At 41.0% G+C, this 18417-nt stretch overlaps 1 protein-coding gene across 1 annotated transcript in view; it reads right to left on the bottom strand.

Annotated features, from left to right (window-relative positions):
• Positions 1–18417, bottom strand: part of MALRD1 (MAM and LDL receptor class A domain containing 1) — a 702910-nt gene that overhangs the window by 22070 nt on the left and 662423 nt on the right. The window contains 2 exon segments of the mRNA XM_033209380.1: positions 15357–15453; positions 15553–15632. Of these exon segments, the coding sequence (XP_033065271.1) occupies positions 15357–15453; positions 15553–15632 (177 nt within the window).

Raw genomic sequence — 18417 nt, 5'->3', positions numbered from 1 at the left:
TTAGAATACATGTGAAATTTTAAATCATGTTCCATCAGTAAATACAATTATTACTTTTTAAAAAGGGTTCATCATGCACTCATTTCTCTAAGAAAAATAATGCAAGAGTGATATCCTTATTAGTAAAATTGGTAAATAGGTTGTCAGCTGCCAGGCACTGCTTTTTAGGAACTTAGGGGCAGAATCTGTCACACACATAGACATCCAAATTAAATAGTCTCAAGTGAGGGCAATATTGGAATAACTGAGCACAGTCCCTCTGCTTGTTTTGTTTTGTTTTTCAGATAGGGTCTTGCTTTGTTGCCCAGCCTGGAGTGCAGTGGTATGATCATGGCTCACTACAGCCTCCAACTCCTGGGCTCAAGCAATCTTCTCTCTCAGCTTCTGATTTTGTACCTGCCCAACATGTTATTTATAAAATTCCCACAATGTGTTAGGGAAGATGCAAGACATGCCAATGGTGTCCCTACTTTCCAGAGATTTTTCAGCAAATGGAATTACAACAAATGAGCCCCAGACTTTGTTGTTTTAACCATCAGTCTGTTGTGTAGTTAAGACCAGCATACAGATAAAGTTGCCGAGTGTCTCATCTAATCGTGAATTATAAATTAGGCATCTTTTTAATTTTTAAAATGAGCATTAACTCTTTCAGGGAGTTGTAATGCAAAGATAAGTGTAGAGCACTACTCAGTCAAATTAAAGACACCCTTATAGCTGAATGATTTAACGCCGAGTTACACTGCAACTAGGGAATACTTAGGACCCAAAAGAACTAAGCTCAATATTCTATTTAAATCATAGAATTTCAGAGCTGGGAAAGAACCGTAAAATAATTTATTATTTCCCATTATGTTGTTGGAGTGAATGGCTCATAAAAGATATTAACTTTAGGCAACACAAAGATTATAATTTTATAGTTAAATTTCATATTAAAAGCATAATGAAAAAAATACATATTTAGACAGAATCTTGCTCTGTCATCCAGGCTAGGGTGCAGTGTCCAACCTCCAATCTTAGCTCACTACAACCTTCACCTCCTGGGTTCAAGTGATTCTCCTGCCTCAGGCCTCCAAGTAGCTGATACTACAGGTGCGCGCCACCATGCCTGGCTCATTTTTGTATTTTTTTTTTTTTTTTTTTTTTAGTACAGATGGGGTTTCACCATGTTATCCAGGTTGGTCTTGAACTCCTGGCCTCAAGTGGTCTTCCCACCTTGGCCTCCCAAAGTGCAGGGATTACAGGCATGAGCCACAGCGCCCAGTCATAATGGAAATATTTATAAATGGCACATCAAACCCATGACTTCATGAATATTTTTGCTTAGGAAAGAGCAAAGTAAGAAGTCAATTAAAAAAATGAGAGAAAAAAAAAAGGTGGATCCATGTTTCTGGGATACACTGTTTCCATTTAAAAATAAATGTGGCTAGCTGGCTGTGGTGGCTCATGCCTGTAATCCCAGCACTTTGGGAGGCTGAGCCGGGCGGATCACCTGAATTCAGGAGTTCCAAGACCATCTTGGCCAACATGGTGAAACCCCATCTCTACTAAAAATACAAAAATTAGTCGGGCATGGTGGCGGGCGCCTGTAGACCCCTCAGACTCAGGAGGCTGAGGCAGGAGAATGGCATGAACCTGGGAGGCGGAGCTGGCAGTGAGCCAAGATCGCGCCACTGCACTCCAGCCTGGGCGACAGAGCGAGGCTCCGTCTCAAAATAAACAAAAATAAAAAATCAATGTGACCAGGCATGGTGGCTCAGGTATGTGATGATCCCAGTACTTTGGGAGGCCCCGGCAGGAGAATCACTCGAGCCCAGGAGTTTGAAACCAATCTGGACAATATAGCAAGACCATGTCTACACACACACACACACACACACACACACACACACACAGCTGGGAGTGTTGGTACATGCCTGTGGTCCCAGCTATGAAGGAGGCTAAGGTGGGAGAATTGCTTGAGACCAGGAGTTTGAAACCAATCTGGACAATATAGCAAGACCATGTCTGTACAAAAAAAAAAAAAAAAAAAAAAAAAAGCTGGGAGTGTTGCTACAGGCCTGTGGTCCCAGCTATGAAGGAGGCTAAGGTGGGAGATTGCTTGAGCCTGGGAGTTAAGGCTGCGGTGTGCCATGATTGTGCCCTTGCACTTCAGCATGGAAGCAGAACAAGACCCTGTCTCAAAAAAAAAAAAAAAAAAAAAAAAAAAAGGAAAGGAAAAGAAAGAAAAAGAAGGTAAGTTAAAAAAAAAAACACATCATAACATCATATGTAGTCATGGTCTAAATTGTGAGGGTAGCCTATAAATGACAGAAGTTTAGATAAAACTGATTCATGCCAACTTCCTCATTCTATGCATAAGAAAATACACATTATAAAATAATTTCCTTCCTACTGCCCAAATAAGTTTTCCTCTTCAGTTTTCAGATCTCAGCATTATCAACTATACAGTCATCTAAGTATCATACTCCAGGATCATCTTTGATGCTTGCTTTTTAATTTTTTTTCTCACTTCCTGTATTAAGTCAATCACTGCTGCTCAGGTTCAAGTCCTTATCATCTCTCATCTAAGTCTTTTGAACAGGCTTATGCCCTCTAGACTGAAAACCTCTTTCTCAATCTTTTAAAATCTATTCTCACACTCTGTATTCTTCTCTTAAACACAGACAGACATGCTCTTGTCTTCTTCTGCTTAGAACACTTGCCTTGTTCATATCAGTTAGGGCCCTAGCAGGAACCAGCTGACATACTTAAACTGGAAAATTTGACATTTTTATAAAGTGGCAATTTATGAAGGTGTGGCCAGAATTAAGAGAAATCATAAGTGATGTGCATTGTGCTGGGCTAGTAATATCAGGCCTGTTACCACCTTAAGCTGGAGGAAGAAGAAAGAGAAGGAGAAGAAGGAAGAGGAGGAGGAGGAGGAAGAAGAAAGGAAGAGGAGGAGGAGGAAGAAGAAAGGAGGAGGAGGAGGAAGAAGAAAAGAGGAGGAGGAGAAGAAGAAAAGAGGAGGAGGAGAAGAAGAAAAGAGGAGGAGGAGGAAGAAGAAAAGAGGAGGAGGAGAAGGAGGTGGATGAGGAGGATGAGGAGGAAGAGGAGGAGAAAGGGTTATTGGAAGTTGTCAGTGTAAGGGTATGCTGACAAACCTGTCGCTCCAAGCAGCCAGCTAGAATTAGGTTGCAGGAAGGAATCCAGGGTTATGAATATCCAGTTCTCCCTCTTTTTCCTGTCTCAAGTTGCTCCAGTTTGGTCAAATATAAGGCAAATTCAGAAGACAGGGGCCCATTAATGAAATCTGTAAAAGCCAGCTCCTAGATCCAACTGCTATCCTTCTCTGTCTTGTTCAGTGGACAATGAGTGGAGGGTGGATCTGAGAGGGAGACAGGAGACAATACTCGGCCTTTTTTTTTTTTTTTTTTCCTTTTTAACAATAAATTACAGGCAGTGGCTCATGCCTGTAATCCTAGCACTTTGGGAGGCCGAGGTGGGCAAATCACCTGAGGTCAGGAGTTCGAGACTAGCCTGGCCCACATGACAAAAACCCCGTCTCTACTAAAAATACAAAAGTTAGCCAAGCGTGGTGGTAGGCACCTGTAATCCCACCTACAAGGGAAGCTGGGGAGACTGAGGCAGGAGAATCGTTTGAACCTGGGTCCGGGGGGGTGGGGCAGAGGTTGCAGTGAACTGAGATCATGCCACTTCACTTCACTCCAGCCTCTAGCCTGGGCGAAAGAGCGAAAGTCCATCTAAATAAAATGAAATAAATAAAAACCTCTTTCGGTAGCTTTCAAACACCTTAACCACGTCTCTACAGCACACTCTTCTAAGGGTAATCTGTTTCCCTTCCCATACTCTCTGGCTGTGTCCATCGTTTTTGAAACCAAAAGTTTCTCCTTTTTCTTTTATTTTCTTGAACTCCCTTTCCACACCTCTACCAGATTTCTCCATCCTTCAGATCTCAATCCAAATGCTATCTCCTTTTATAGCCCTGTGAATTCATCCATCCAAATTGCTGGCTCTCCAGTATCCATTGCCTTCAAGCCATATATCAAGGTACACCTCTAATTTTACTCTGAACAAGGAGGTCTAACTTTATGAAATCTCTGCAAAAAGGGTAAGGGGTAGAACGTTTTATGGGTGGAATAAATAATGACTGGCTTGAAAGAAATGCTTTCTTTCCTTTGAAGTGTCTCTTGTGGGCTTTTCTTTTTTTTTTTTTTTAAACTATTGCAGGACATGAGAACAAGGTCTAGGTCTAGGGATTAAGGGAAAAAAATCAGAGATCAGGCTGTTTAGGCTTCTCTTTTAAAATAGAAAAGAAGAAAAAAGGAGGAGGAGGAATAGGTGGTACAGGAGGAATAGGAAGAGGAGAAGGAGGAGGAGGAGGAAGAGGAGGAGGAATCACATTGGTGGCTTAACCCTGTTTTTAAGGGTAAGATCTCAAAATCCTGTTCTCAATTTCCCTTCTCTGGCTCAAAGTTAACATTTAGCAGGATTGTCAGAGCATGGCCAATATATGCACAAGGGACTGGGACTTGGGAGTGAGGTTTGTGGATCTCAAACTGTGAGAACAGCTTTACTTCTTGTAGGCGAAGGCACATGTGGACACGTGGACAGAGTAACAGTTTTTTGCAAGCATTATGAGATGACCTCGGTCACTGTGCTAGTAAAATTCCAGTTTGCTAAGGCTAAGTATTTCTGGGACCAGGACAGGCTTGCTTGTGACACTGTAGCTGCAAAAGCAGCTGTATGCCTTGAGGCACAGAGTAAGCAAGATTTTGATTTTTGCTAAGGATAAACATTCATCAGTGGGTGCAGGCTAGGCCTATCTAGGGATGTCAGGCTTGGATAGCAGCTAAATTTCTACCTTAAAGGATTCACATTATCATACAATGTTTGCAGTGAGAAAGAGTCTGATAGAGAGAATATAATAATACAGGAATATATATTTCATTTGGGGCCAGGGCCAACCATTCAAGAATCTCAAACAATGTTCTGTACCTCCCATCGGTTAGCTACTCCAAGATTTGGGATCCTAATCACCTCTCTTTCTTTCTTTTTTTGTAGAGACAGGGTTTTCTCATATTGCCATGGCTAGCCTTGAACTCCTGGGCTCAAGCCATCTGCCTTCCTCAGCCTCCCCAAGTGCTGGGATTACAGGCATGGGCCCCACTCCTGGCTGCTTTCTTTCCTTATCAGAAATATAAACAAGCATCATTCTCTTGATCATTCTTTCCTTCCATTTTACCCCCAAAGTATTTTGGGTTACATTTCTATCATAACATTCATCAGAGTCAAACATATATTATAACTGAACATATTCAGACAAACCAGAAAGTGGGGGTATTATTTGCTGACGCAAAGGAAGTCTTAAGAAATGTTTGTGGAAGGGAATTATGAGACTTGCTCCAGATCACATTCACATCTTATAATTTCCTACTCAACACTCTTTCTACTGTTGCGTACTTACTGTGATGAACTGAACGTTTGTGTCCCCCCAAATTTATATGCTGAAGCCCTATTAAAGTGATGGCATTACGAGGTGGGGCCCTTGGAAGTAATTTGGCTTACATGAGGCCACGAAGGTAGAGCCCTCATGCCCTTATAAGAAGGCAAAGAGACTCCAGATCTTTCTGTCTTTGCCATGTAATAATACAATAAGAAGGTGGCTGTCTGCAGCCAGAGAGAGGGTCCTCACCAGAAACTGAATCTGCCAGTTCCTGGATCTTGGACTTTTTAGCCTCCAGAACTGTAAGAAATAAATGCTTGTTTATACCACCCAGTTTATGATATTTTGTTTTAATAGCCCAAACTGACTTGTGATTCTATGAAATTACTTAGGATATTTTCAGATCTAAACTTTTCAAACAACTTTTCACATGAATATATGTTATCTCTCAGCACAGCTAAAAATAATTCTGATTTTTAACTTTTGTTAGTTTATTTACTACATTAGTACAGTGCTTCAAGAGGATGTGGCCCAATGCTGAATAGTAAACAGTTATTTATTGCAAATGGTTCCCCAGGCAAAGATGATATAGTCTGAAAAAGGAAAGCAATGGGCATAGTCAGGCGGCTGGTAAGGTAAGAATAAATGGCTTACTGTTTATTTTTACCCTTTATTTTTTAATATTTATTTATTTATTTATTTTTGAGTCAGAGTCTTGCTCTGTCACCTAGGCTGGAGGGCAGTGGCACAATCTCAGCTCACTGCAACCTCTGCTTCCTAGGTTCAAGTGGTTTTCCTGCCTCAGTCTTCTGAGTAGCTGGGATTACAGGGACCCTGGCTAATTACTGTATTTTTAGTAGAGACAGGGTTTCGCCACGTTGGCCAGGCTGGTCTTGAACTCCTGACCTCAAGTGATCCACCTGTCTTGGCCTCCCAAAGTGCTGGGATTACCAGTGTGAGCCACTGCACCAGGCCTATTTGTACCCTTTAATCTTGATTTACATATATAGATCTGATGATTATATCTCTCTTCTTTTACTATGAACTCTTGAAGGCTGCTGTATTTCCTGCTTCCTTGAAGGTGTCACTAATGAAAATCTGGAGTATTTTGAACCATGAGGATAGATGTAGAAGACGGCTTTCAGAGATCTTTCACAATGATCTCTCTTTTGGCCCGTCCCCCCCACGAGAATGCCTTGGTATGTTTCCTTGAAGCTATGGTGTGCTATGGCCCTTGCCCCATAGACAGTCATCCTCTAGGCAACACTGGTTTGTTACGGGGACAGGAAGCAGAGGAAATACACCTGCAGAGAGAGAATCAAAATAGACAAGCAGAAAGAAACAGAGATGAGAGGCAGATGAAGAATTCCTCTGGCTTAGGCCTTTCTGAGGCCCTACTCATTCATTCCCACCCTTGAGCTCTGTGAGACATCCTGTGTCTTCACCCTAAATTCTTTATTTTGATCAAATCAGCTTGAGTTGCTTTTTTTCCCCTGTAATCAAAGTGTCCTCACAAACACATTAGGTGGCAAGTAGCTAACAGAAGAGTCACAGAATGTATAATAAAATCCAGGAAATCAAATCTCTAACAACAACTTTAAGAGCTAGTTCCTGTGCTTAGCTTTGTCTGAGCACACCATGCTCCATTCCCTGTTTTTAAAAAGCAATGAAAAATTTTTTCTTTCAAGTTACTGAAGGCCTCTTATGCCACAGATTCTTTGTACAAAATCTAATGGAAAAATCTTAAGGTTAAGGTTAATGTTGAGAGGGTGACGGTTTCCTGCTTACATGAAGTTCTGTGTATCTCAAGGTTTGGACATTATTTTCAAGGTGAGCCACGTTATTTCACTTACCCATCCCTTGGCCAAACATTTTAACTTACTTTAGGGCTTAAACGATTTCATGCAAAAAGACTGATTTTGAGGCTTAACTTGTAATATCATTATGTGGATGTAATCATTGGATAAGCAATGTTTTTGGTGATGCTTTCAAGTAGATAATCTTAAATAAAGTCTAGATAGTCTTCGGCAATCATATATTAGATATAAATTATGCACACAATCCCAGACACTGGAAACATAAAAATAGGGATTAATGTGGAAATAGCTGTTACAACATAATGTCATCATTGCTATAACATTGTTGCTGAGGACAGCGTTCTGACTGACTCACCCCGACAGGATGGCAGGAAATACGTGCCTGGTATCAAATATATATGCGGTTGACTAGCTCTGCCAGGCAGAGGTCATGAATAGTCATATGCTTTTGGGGAATAGTGAGACTTTTCCCAGGAGTAGGGTGTGGAAGAATGGGAACAGTGAAAAATTAAACTTGCTGTATTATCACTTGAATATTTCATGAAATAATTTTGAAAAGCTATGCATCTCCTTTTGCATCTCTAGGTTCATATTATTTCAGACTTTTACTATATGTTTACATTTCTAACATGTTTTATGTTGTAGATGTGCTTTAAATATAATAGCATGAAATTTTGAAGATGTAAATTGAGCTCCTTAAAACTAGAGAAATTGTTTTTCACTTAATCTAAAGGACAAAGCCAGTCGGGCTGTCTGTCCAGTCAATGAAATCAGAATTTTGAGAAGTTTAACTTTATTGTCCAACTCAAATAGAAATGTTAAAATATGTCCTAGCACAATCATCTCTATTGATTGTGATTTGTAATTCTAAGGGGTGAGAAGCGAAAGGAGAGAAGAGGAGGGAGGAGGGAGGAGGGAGGAGGGAAAAGGGAACCGGGGAAAGGAGAAGGGAGAAGGTGAGGGAGGGAGAAGAGAAAGAGAAAACAAGGAGGAAAAGGGGGAGGGAGAAGAAGAGAAGGGGAGGGGAGAGGAAGGGAGGGGAGGGAAAGGTGAAAGGGAAGAGGAGGGGAAGGGGAGGGGAGGGGAGGGGAAGGTGAAAGGGAAGAGGAGGGGAAGGGGAGGGGAGGGGAGGGAAGGGGAGGGAAGAGGAGGGGAAGGGGAGGGGAGGGGAGGGGAAGGGGAGGGGAAGGGGAGGGGAAGGGGAGGGGAGGGGAGGGAAGGGGAGGGAAGAGGAGGGGAAGGGGAAGGGGAGGGGAAGGGGAGGGGAGGGGAGGGGAGGGGAGGGGAAGGGGAGGGGAGGGGAGGGGAGGGAAAGGGAAGGGGAGGGGAGGGGAGGGGAGGGGAGGGGAGGGGAAGGGGAGGGGAGGGGAGGGGAGGGGGGAAGGGGAGGGGAGGGGAGGGGAAGGGGAGGGGAAGGGGAGGGAAATACAGAAACTTGGCAAAGGTTTATCTCCTGCTCCTTTTCCCATATTGCTTGTCTTGAATCTCATCTTTTGCTACTTAAGTTTCTTTTTTGGGTGCTTCAGTCCCTGAGTGTCCCTCTGCTCCCTTCTTCCAGGGCATATTCCTCCATCTCCCCAATATAGTTTTGAGATAAGGAAAAGGACATTTGAGAAAGAGGAAATGACAAAGAAGGCACAGCAAGCTGGCACACCTTCCTCAATTAGATCCCTTTCAGAAGAGAATATATGACATTTGAGCATCTGCAAAATGATTCCCTAGAACTATCTGGGCCACATCCCCTTATGAGGTCACTGAGGCTTGAGAGTAAGGATCTGAGGGTCTGAAGCCCTTGAGTAGAGTGAACCTTTGGGTCTGCCCAGCCATCTGCTGAGGCTGGTCTGCTTCCTTTGAAGGATTCCTTCTCTCTCTCTTTCTCTCTTTTTAATTTTTTAAAATTTTATTTTTAGAGAGATGGGGTCTTGCTTTGTCACCCAGGCTGGAGTGCAGTGGTACAATCACAGCTCACTGCAGCCTTGACCTCCCAGGCTCAAGCAATCCTCTCACTTCTGCCTCCTGAATAGCTGGGACTACAGGCGCGCACCACCACACCTGGTGAATTTTTGTATTTGTTTGTAGAGGTGTGGTTTTGCTATGCTGCCCAGGGTAGTCTTCAGCTAGAGATTCTCTCACCTTGGCCTCCCAAAGTGTTGGGATTACAGGCATGAGCCACTGTACCCGGCCTGAGGGAATCCTTCCCTCTTGAGTACAACTTGTAAGAACTTCATTATCTTAGTCTTAAGAGCAGGTGCGGATCAAATGACTCGAAAGGTCACTAAAACTGACTACAGTCTTGGGTGATAATTTTTTTTGGCAGTCATAGGGAAAAAAGCCTTTTGTTTGGAGATGAGGGAAATCAGAAGAGAAGGTGTCCAGGAAGGTAATCAGAGGGTTAGAGATAGATATTATCTTGTACCTAACCCGCTTCTATTAGGTAGTAGAGACTAAGACTTGAGTCACTCATAGATCAAGTATCACAACAAGGTAGTTTAGAAACATGAAAGTGCTTCTATTTTTTTGCAATTATTCATTTCTTTCATATTTTATCAACCTCCTTTCTTCCTGGTCCAGTTCATCTACCTTGGGTAAATTTCATAAATTTATGGTCACTTTTAATGATGAAAACTTAGTTTAATCCACTTTAAGGCTGTCAAATAAAACCAAATTCCAACCTCTATTTGCCTCCTACCCTTTCCTCATGGCAGATGGCAGATTTGTACAAGGCTGCTGCCTGGAGCAAGGAAAGAGGGGAAGGTTATGTTTTGGCTCTGAAGCATGCCCCACTCCTTTGTCAAGGCTTAGCTGTACAGTATAGACACAGAGAAGACATGGAAACAGGCTGGAATCTTCTTTGGTAACTTGTTACTTGTCAATAGTAGGGAGGTGTCTTCCATTGCAGTGGGTTAATGTAGTTCTGACTTTTTGGCTTGACTTTTCTGTTATTGTGGCCTTCATGGTGACAGTGTATGGGCTGTGTGTGTGTGTGTGTGTGTGTGTTTCTAAATCAATTTCACTTGGGACCCTTCTATCATTGGATGTCTTTTGATGTACTATGATATATTGATCGTTTGGTTATTTGCTGCCACCCAAATCTCATGTTAAATTGTAATCCCCAGTGTTGGAGGTGGGGCATGGTGGGAGATGTTTGTGTCATGGGAGCAGATCCCGCACGACTTGATGCTGTTCTTACTGTAGTGAGTGAGGTCTCACCAGGTCTGGTCATTTAAAAGTGTGTGTCAATTCCCCCTACTCTCTCTCTCCTGCTCCTGTTTTCACCATGTGACGTGCAAGCTCCTGCCTTGCCTTCTGCCATGTGTAAAAGCCTCCTGAAGCTTCCCCAGAAGCAGATCCTGGTGCTATGCTTCCTGTATAGCCTGCAGAACTGTTAGCCAATTAAACCTCTTTTAAAATAAATGACCCAGTGTCAGGTATGTCTTTGCAGCAATGCAACAACGGCCCAATACACCTTTTAAAGGAAAGGTAGCTGCGTCTACCTTCAGCTCAACCCTGCCGCATTGCCCTGTCCAGGAAGGGCATCACCTCACCTGAATGAGCACTGCCTGAACAACCCTACAATTCCAATTTATCTCTATTTTCCGTGTTTCCTCGAATGGACTGAAAGTAAACTCCAGCTTCCACATCTTCTGTGGATCTACATAACTGAGACATAGTACAATTTCCTCCCTCCCTCTTTTCCCTGCTTTCACCACAGTACAATTTGCTTCCTTCCCAGGTACATATTACATCATGGTCTTTATTATTATTATTTTTATACTTTAAGTTCTGTGATACATTTGTAGAATGTGCAGGTTTTTTACACAGGTATATATGTGCCATGGTGGTCTGCTGCACCCATCAACCATCTAGGTTTTAAGCCCTGCATGCATTAGATATTTGTCCTAATGCTCTCCCTCCCCTTCCCCCCCATCCCCCAACAGGCCCCAGTGTGTGATGTGTCCCTGTGTCCATGTGTTCTTATTGCTCAACTCCCACTTATGGTGAGAACATGCGGTGTTTGGTTTTCTGTTCCTGTGTTAGTTTGCCAAGAATGATGTTTTCCAGCTTCACCCATGTCCCTGCAAAGGGCATGAACTCATTCTTTTTTTATGGCTACATAGTATTCCATACCACAGTCTTTTTAAGACTTGCTGGGGCAGAATACTCAAGTGGCCATCTACTTTCAAAACATTAAGCCAAAATTGTCTGTACACTCCTAGAAACGTTTTCTTTACACTCTACTCTGACGCAGCTCCAGGGAATAGATTTTTGTCGATTTTGCATCTGTTTTCTAGCCGTCATCAATCTAAACTATTGATTCTTTTGCAGCCTTTCCATCATTAATTTTGGATAGTGCTGGTGATGGTATCTTCCTCACCTTCCCCATGTTTTCTCCCAGGAAAGAGGAAAAACTTCTCACCAAATATACTGCACTATTCCAAAGACAGGAACTTCAAAAACTCTCATCCTTCTTTCTTTCCAGTCATCTCTTTATATAGACTGGGAAGAGGAAAGAGATGGTTCAACAGAGATGGTTCTGCTTCCTTTTGCGAGCCTCAGGGATTTGTGTCTGACCCCAATTATTGGTAGCCTTTGGCAGTTTATAGAACATGTGTTACTTGAACCTCTTATTTGAGGGGTGTAGCCAATTTCACTCAATTCCTTGTGATACTTGTGTATGAGGGATGGATACTATTAGAGTTCTGGTGTGTTTGGTAAGACAATAAAAATAGCTATATCTGAGCTTTACACCTCAAATAATGATGCTCCCCTTTATTCCTCAGGCTTCAAAGGTAGATTCCAGGATATGGAAATTATAAGCACTAATATCTCATATGTTAAGGTCAAAGTAGTTAGAGAAATATTCAGCTGGAAAGTCTAACAAATGGTTGAAAGCATGGTATGGATCTGGAGCTTGGAAAAATATTTCAGTAAGAAACAGACCTGACTTGAAGGCATTTACATCTAGATGTCACTTAACATCTTGGAAATGAATGACATCTATGGAGAATGTGTAGAGGAGGAAGAAAAGTGGATGGAGAGGCAAACCCTAGGGAATCTAAAGAAGTTACTGGAAGAAAATACTTAAAAAAACAGTGAGACAGAAGAAAATTTGAGGTTAAGAGAAGAAGGACAAAGAAATAGGAAAAGGGTAAATAGAAGTAGAGTCTGGCAGAGAAAGAAGGTAAGAAGCAAAGAGAAAGGAACATGTAAAATTAAAGAAAATAAGAGAAATAGAAGAGAGCAAGAGAGGCGGCTCTGTCGGGCTTTGGCATAGTGACACCAATATTTGCGCGAGGGTCCTCTCAATAATTTCCAATGATAGGCTGTTCAACATGAATCTGGAGAAATCGTGAAATTTAGAATTATTTTCGAACGCTCTTGCTGGTGGTATGAAAATGACAGCTTGCTTATATATCATGAAAGTTAACTTTTTGTGTCAACTTGGCTAGGCTATGATGCCCGATTGTTTGGTCAAACACTAGTCTAGAGGTTGCTGTGGAGGTAGTTTTCAGACGTGATCAACCATTATAATCAGTTGACTTTAAGTAAGGCAGATGGCCCTCCATAACGGGAGTAGGGGCGGGGGGCTCAAGCGCAGACTGGGATTTCCTTATAAAGAAAGGGTTCTGTCTTAAGACTGAGAAGCAAAAACTGTCAGAGTTTCCTGCCTGGTGTTTTGCCCTGCAGATTTTAGACTCAAGACTGGACCATCAACTCTTACTTGGATTTCTACTCTGCTGGTCTGCCTTATAGTTTTCAAGCTTGCCAGTCCCCATAATGGCATGAGACAACTCCTTAAATCTCTCTCTCTCTCTTTCTCTTTCTCTCTCTGTCTCTATCTCTATATCCTATTTTTTTTTTTAATGTTTCTCTGGAGAAGCCAGACAAATACATGTGTGTATTCTAGCACACAACTAGTATTTCACCTAGAGTGCTTCTTTCTCTAGCTTAGAAACTTCTTAAAGTCTAGACTGCTTCTCATTCATGTTTGTGTTCATGTTGTCTAGTATATTGTAGGCTCACAAAAAATAATTACATAATTAATATTGAATAAGATAGTCTTTTTTTTCTTTTTTTTTGGAGTCTCACTTTGTCACCCAGGTTGAAGTGTGGTGGCGTGACCTCAGCTCACTGCAACCTCTTCCTCCCAGGTGCAAATGATTCTCCTGTCTCAGTCTCCCAAGTAGTTGGGATTACAGGCATGTGCCACCACACCGGAATATTTGTTGTTGTTGTTGTTGTTGTATTTTGGGTAGAGATAGGGTTTCCTCATGTTGGCCAGGCTGGTCTTGAACTCCTGACCTCAAGTGATCTGTCCGTCTTGGCCTCCCAAAGTGCTGGGATTACAGTCATGAGCCACTGTGTCTGGACCAAGACAGTCTTAATAGATTACAAATATCATTTTTTTCTTATGAACACCATAGTTCCATAATAACCTAGCTATAATTCCTGTTATCAAGATAGTTGTCTATTTATTCACACGATTGCAGGCTGGAGATCTGAAGATAATTCATGAGGAGGGATGTACAAATTGACATCAAGGAAAAAAGTGAAGTATCCTTTGCTCTGTGACATATTTGGTGTTACAGCAGATCTAAATTTCTGACCACAAACTCAGGTGTTCAAGATATGATGCATTTCTTTAACTTCTAAAAATGTTATTAAATCTTTTAGTGAGCCCTTATCTTGCTGAGTTCATAAAAGCCAATCACATTCATTACTTGGTTTACTTGGAACCCATGCTAGGAATGAGAAAATGGGTAATGGGTAGAAAAGATCCAGGACCCTTGGTGGCACTGTTGACTGTGAGGGTCTCTGAGTCATGCATGAGCCCAGCCTGCAGAGTTCCTTCACACCGATGCAGCAGCTCTTGGCCCTGTTTTGCACATGCTCAGTACATGGGGTGCTAGGGCTAAAACATTAGTGCTAAGAGTCCTGCCTCCCTATGTGATATGGTTTGGCTGTCTCCACCCGTATCTCACCTTGAATTGTAATAATTCTCATGTGTCATTGGAGTGACTTGGTGGAAAGTAATTGAATCATGGGGGTGAGTCTTTCCCATGCTGTTCCCATGATGTGAATACGTCTCGCAACATCTAATGGTTTTATAAAGGGGAGTTCCCTACACAAAGCTGTCTTGCCTGCTGCCACGAAAGATATGCCTTTGGCGGCCAGGCACGGTGGCTCACGCCTGTAATCCCAGCACTTTGGGAGGCTGAGGCGGGTGGATTATGAGGTCAGGATTTTGAGACCAGCCTGGCCAAGATGGTGAAACTCCGTCTCTACTAAAAATAAAATTAGCCGGGCATGGTAGCAGGTGCCTGTAATCCCAGCTACCTGGGAGGCTGAGGCAGGAGAATCACTTGAACCTGGGAGGCGGAGGTTGCAGTGAGCCGAGATTGTGCCACTGCACTCCAGCCTGGGCATCAGAGTGAGACTCCATCTCAAAAAAAAAAAAAAAGAAAGAAAGAAAGAAAAACATGCCTTTGCTTCTCTTTTGCCTTCCACCATGATTGTGAGGCCTCCCCAGCCATATGAAACTGTGAGTCCATTAAACTTCTTTCCTTTATAAATTATGCAGAAGTCTCGGTATGTCTTTATTAGCAGTGTGAGAACAGGCTCATACACTGTGTAAGCAAAGAAAGAATTTCCTTTGCTGTTCTGCTATCTTCCCCAGGCACCACCAGAAGTGGCAAGTCTAGCCCCTCAAGTCTTTTTAGTCTGTGGATAATGTCATACACACACACACACACACACACACACACACACACACACACACACGATAATGTCGTATATATATATATGATAATGTCGTGTATATATATATGACAATGTTATATATATATAGATGCCCTCAAAAAGGCTCCTAACATAATCTGAAAAGTAAATTTCAGGCTTTATACTAAAAAAAGAAGAGCAATTCTTGTTAGGTAGCTCCTCCTTTCTGCCCAGAAAAATAAATCCATAAAGCATGAAAACACTAAAGTTTCCTGCATGTAATATGGAGTGACAGAAAAAAATAGCAAAGGAAATGTTGCAGAAAATTTTTCTGCTATGGTATATTTCATTTAGCAACTAAAGGCATCACTTACCTTATCGGTGCTTTTCTGTTTGCAAGAAAACACAAGACCGCAACTGTGATATGAGTCATCAGGAATGCTAATCCAATACCCAGGAGAGTCCATATATCTGGAATTTTAAACCAATGAAAAAGATAAATATGCAGTGAAATAAATATATTAGAGACCACCCAAACCAAGCCATTGGTTTAGTCACAATGTCACCTACTATTCTGAGCATGCGTGGAGTCCGTAGTAGGAGGATTCAACTTGATATGGCATCGATTTCCGTTCCATCCTTGTCCACATCTGGAAATGAGGTAAAATGAAATAGTTGGAAAAAAGAAAAGTGAAAACATACTTGAACAGAACTGGCATGGGATAAAATGATGAATGTTAATAAATAGCGAGATACTGGGAACATGGATAACTTTGGTAAAAAACGACAAACATTAAGCCAAAGCAAAACCAAAATTAAATTGTATTATTTTCATATTGTTGTGTAAGATAATTTTCTTCAATATTCATCTTCTTGACTTTATAAGGTAGAAACATGGTTTCCCCATGGTTCTTTGTTTTTTAAAATTGACTCATTCTTCTCCAGTGTCCAATAGTACTTTACTTTATCCATCATTTGCCTCAAATCCAAAAGGGGATGCATTTTTCTATAGTGAAGAGATTTAAGTTATTTCAGAACACTGATGGAGCAGATTCAAATTTTACATTACCATAAACACAAACCAGAGAACACATTTATTTCTCATTACAAAGGCATAATCCTTCAAGTGTTTAGACTTGGAAACAGGTTAATAATCTCATTTGACGCACTAATAAAATCTCAGATACTTACTATGGTTCCATCACCTTTGTTTTATTTAGGGATGTACATGATGAAACTTTTAACACTGGTGCGGATGGTCTTGAGAAAGTTAAGAATGAAAGAGTACCTTCTGCCTCTAAGGGAGATGATAAGGTTTATTGCTAAGCAGTAAAGGTATTGAAATTTTTCTGGTAGTATCTGAAAGTTTATGTACACACACTTGTTTACCAGCAGCAACAGGAAACAAATTATGATGGGTTTGGTCAAATTTCCTGCCAACTTCACAGTACATGCTACAAAATAGGATGAAGACTTAGCTTTTGAATACATATGTATGAAAACTGAGTGTTAGAAGCAATGCTTCTTCAGCACAACGTATCACATTTTCACTTAATCTCTTTTAAGTTTGAAAATTTGTATGCTCAGAAGTAATTCCTTCACAAAAGCAATCAGCTTCTTTAAATATAAAAAGCTTAGATGTTCATGGAGGCCTATCAGAATGCCTTTCTTTCTTTAGCAAATATTATTTTAAAAGTAGAAGTGGAAGACAATGTCATTGTTTTAATGTTTCTGCAATTCAGATTAAAATAAATTATAACTGTGGGAGACTGGGGTATTTGATTTTTCCCCTCACAGTCCTTAAGATGCATTCCTTGTCAGTCCTCACTTGACCTTGTGAATCCGACCTGTCAGTCTTTCACACGTGCACACACTGGTATGATCGAGAGATGGGGACACATTTTCACTCTGAGTTAATTCAATTCCTTTAAATGTTGAAAGTGCTACTTTCCTGGCATCAGGGCTACGGTAATCATCTTAGACAAACAGTACATGTTTGAATGTGCCTATTGATAAATTTTAGTGGAAACTGTCTTGGAGCATCAGTTAAAAAAAAATAATGGGCCGGGCGCGGTGGCTCAAGCCTGTAATCCCAGCACTTTGGGAGGCCGAGACGGGCGGATCACGAGGTCAGGAGATCGAGACCATCCTGGCTAACACGGTGAAACCCCGTCTCTACTAAAAATACAAAAAACTAGCCGGGCGAGGTGGCGGGCGCCTGTAGTCCCAGCTACTCCGGAGGCTGAGGCAGGAGAATGGCGTAAAACCCGGGAGGCGGAGCTTGCAGTGAGCTGAGATCCGGCCACTGCACTCCAGCCCGGGCGAAAGAGCAAGACTCCGTCTCAAAAAAAAAAAAAAATAATGGGGAAACCCAAGACACATGGAGAAAGAATATGGATGCTGTCTCTCTCTCTCCCCCTCTCTACCTACCTACCTACCTACCTTTCTTTCGTTCTATCTTCTATCCACCTATCTGTAATCTATATTGCCTATTTATCTAAATGTATATTTATATTTATATATAAAACCTGGTGATGAACAAATAGAATACTGAGTGGCCTTTTGATAGTTCTATGGGGAGTTCAACTAGACTGAAATAATTCTTATGTTAATTTTACAGAAAATATGCATAGAACGAGGGATAAAACAAAAAATAAAGACAGAAAATTCATTCTTATACTGATAAAAATTTGCCTATAAAAATAAAAATAACAGAAAGATTTAGTGAGAAATAAACCTTATCACCCATTTAGAGGCGCAGGATATTCTCCAATTCTGCACTTTGTAAAGACCTTCCCATTCTAGTGTTAGAAGTTTTATTATGTATGTTTCTAAATAAAACAAAGGTATTAGAATCTTCGAAGGGGTCTTCCTTCCAATAGCTATGGAAATATATACTACTAATTGATTGATTGATTTTACCACAGAGCAGTTATGTTATAGAACAAATCAAACTAATATCATCCTATCAGCTAACATGAGAAAATAATAGGAAATAAACTACAGTAAGGGTCAAAAGTAGTTTCAAAATATGTTGAATTGTAGTCATTTTTGGCATAGGAAAACTTGAATTTAATAAGTATGATTCATTTATATCTTTATTTGTTGTGATATTTACATAACAAAGTTACAAAAAATGATTTTAGAGAAAAATGAATACACTACCCCCCAAAACTTTCCACTTCAGTTTTTTTGTGTGTATCAGCCTGCCATCTTGAAATAAAATGATTTCTATACATGTTTTCGAGAGAATTTACCTTCTACAGATTTTAATAGATGTCAGTAAATTTTTAAATGGGAGTAGAAACTACTGAGATTTTAAACTTACATGGTGAAATCTATGATTCCAAAAATTTTAGTCAGTAAGTCTGAATATAAATGGATATGTTGCTACCTGAAGCAAAAATTGCAATCTCCATGCTAAAATTCCCAAAT

The sequence above is a fragment of the Trachypithecus francoisi genome, unplaced genomic scaffold (assembly GCF_009764315.1).
Source record: "Trachypithecus francoisi isolate TF-2019V2 unplaced genomic scaffold, Tfra_2.0 Lachesis_group9, whole genome shotgun sequence".
In the NCBI taxonomy this organism is placed as follows: domain Eukaryota; kingdom Metazoa; phylum Chordata; class Mammalia; order Primates; family Cercopithecidae; genus Trachypithecus; species Trachypithecus francoisi.
The sequence above is the reverse complement of the archived record's forward strand: the minus strand, read 5'-3'. Positions and strand labels throughout refer to the sequence as shown.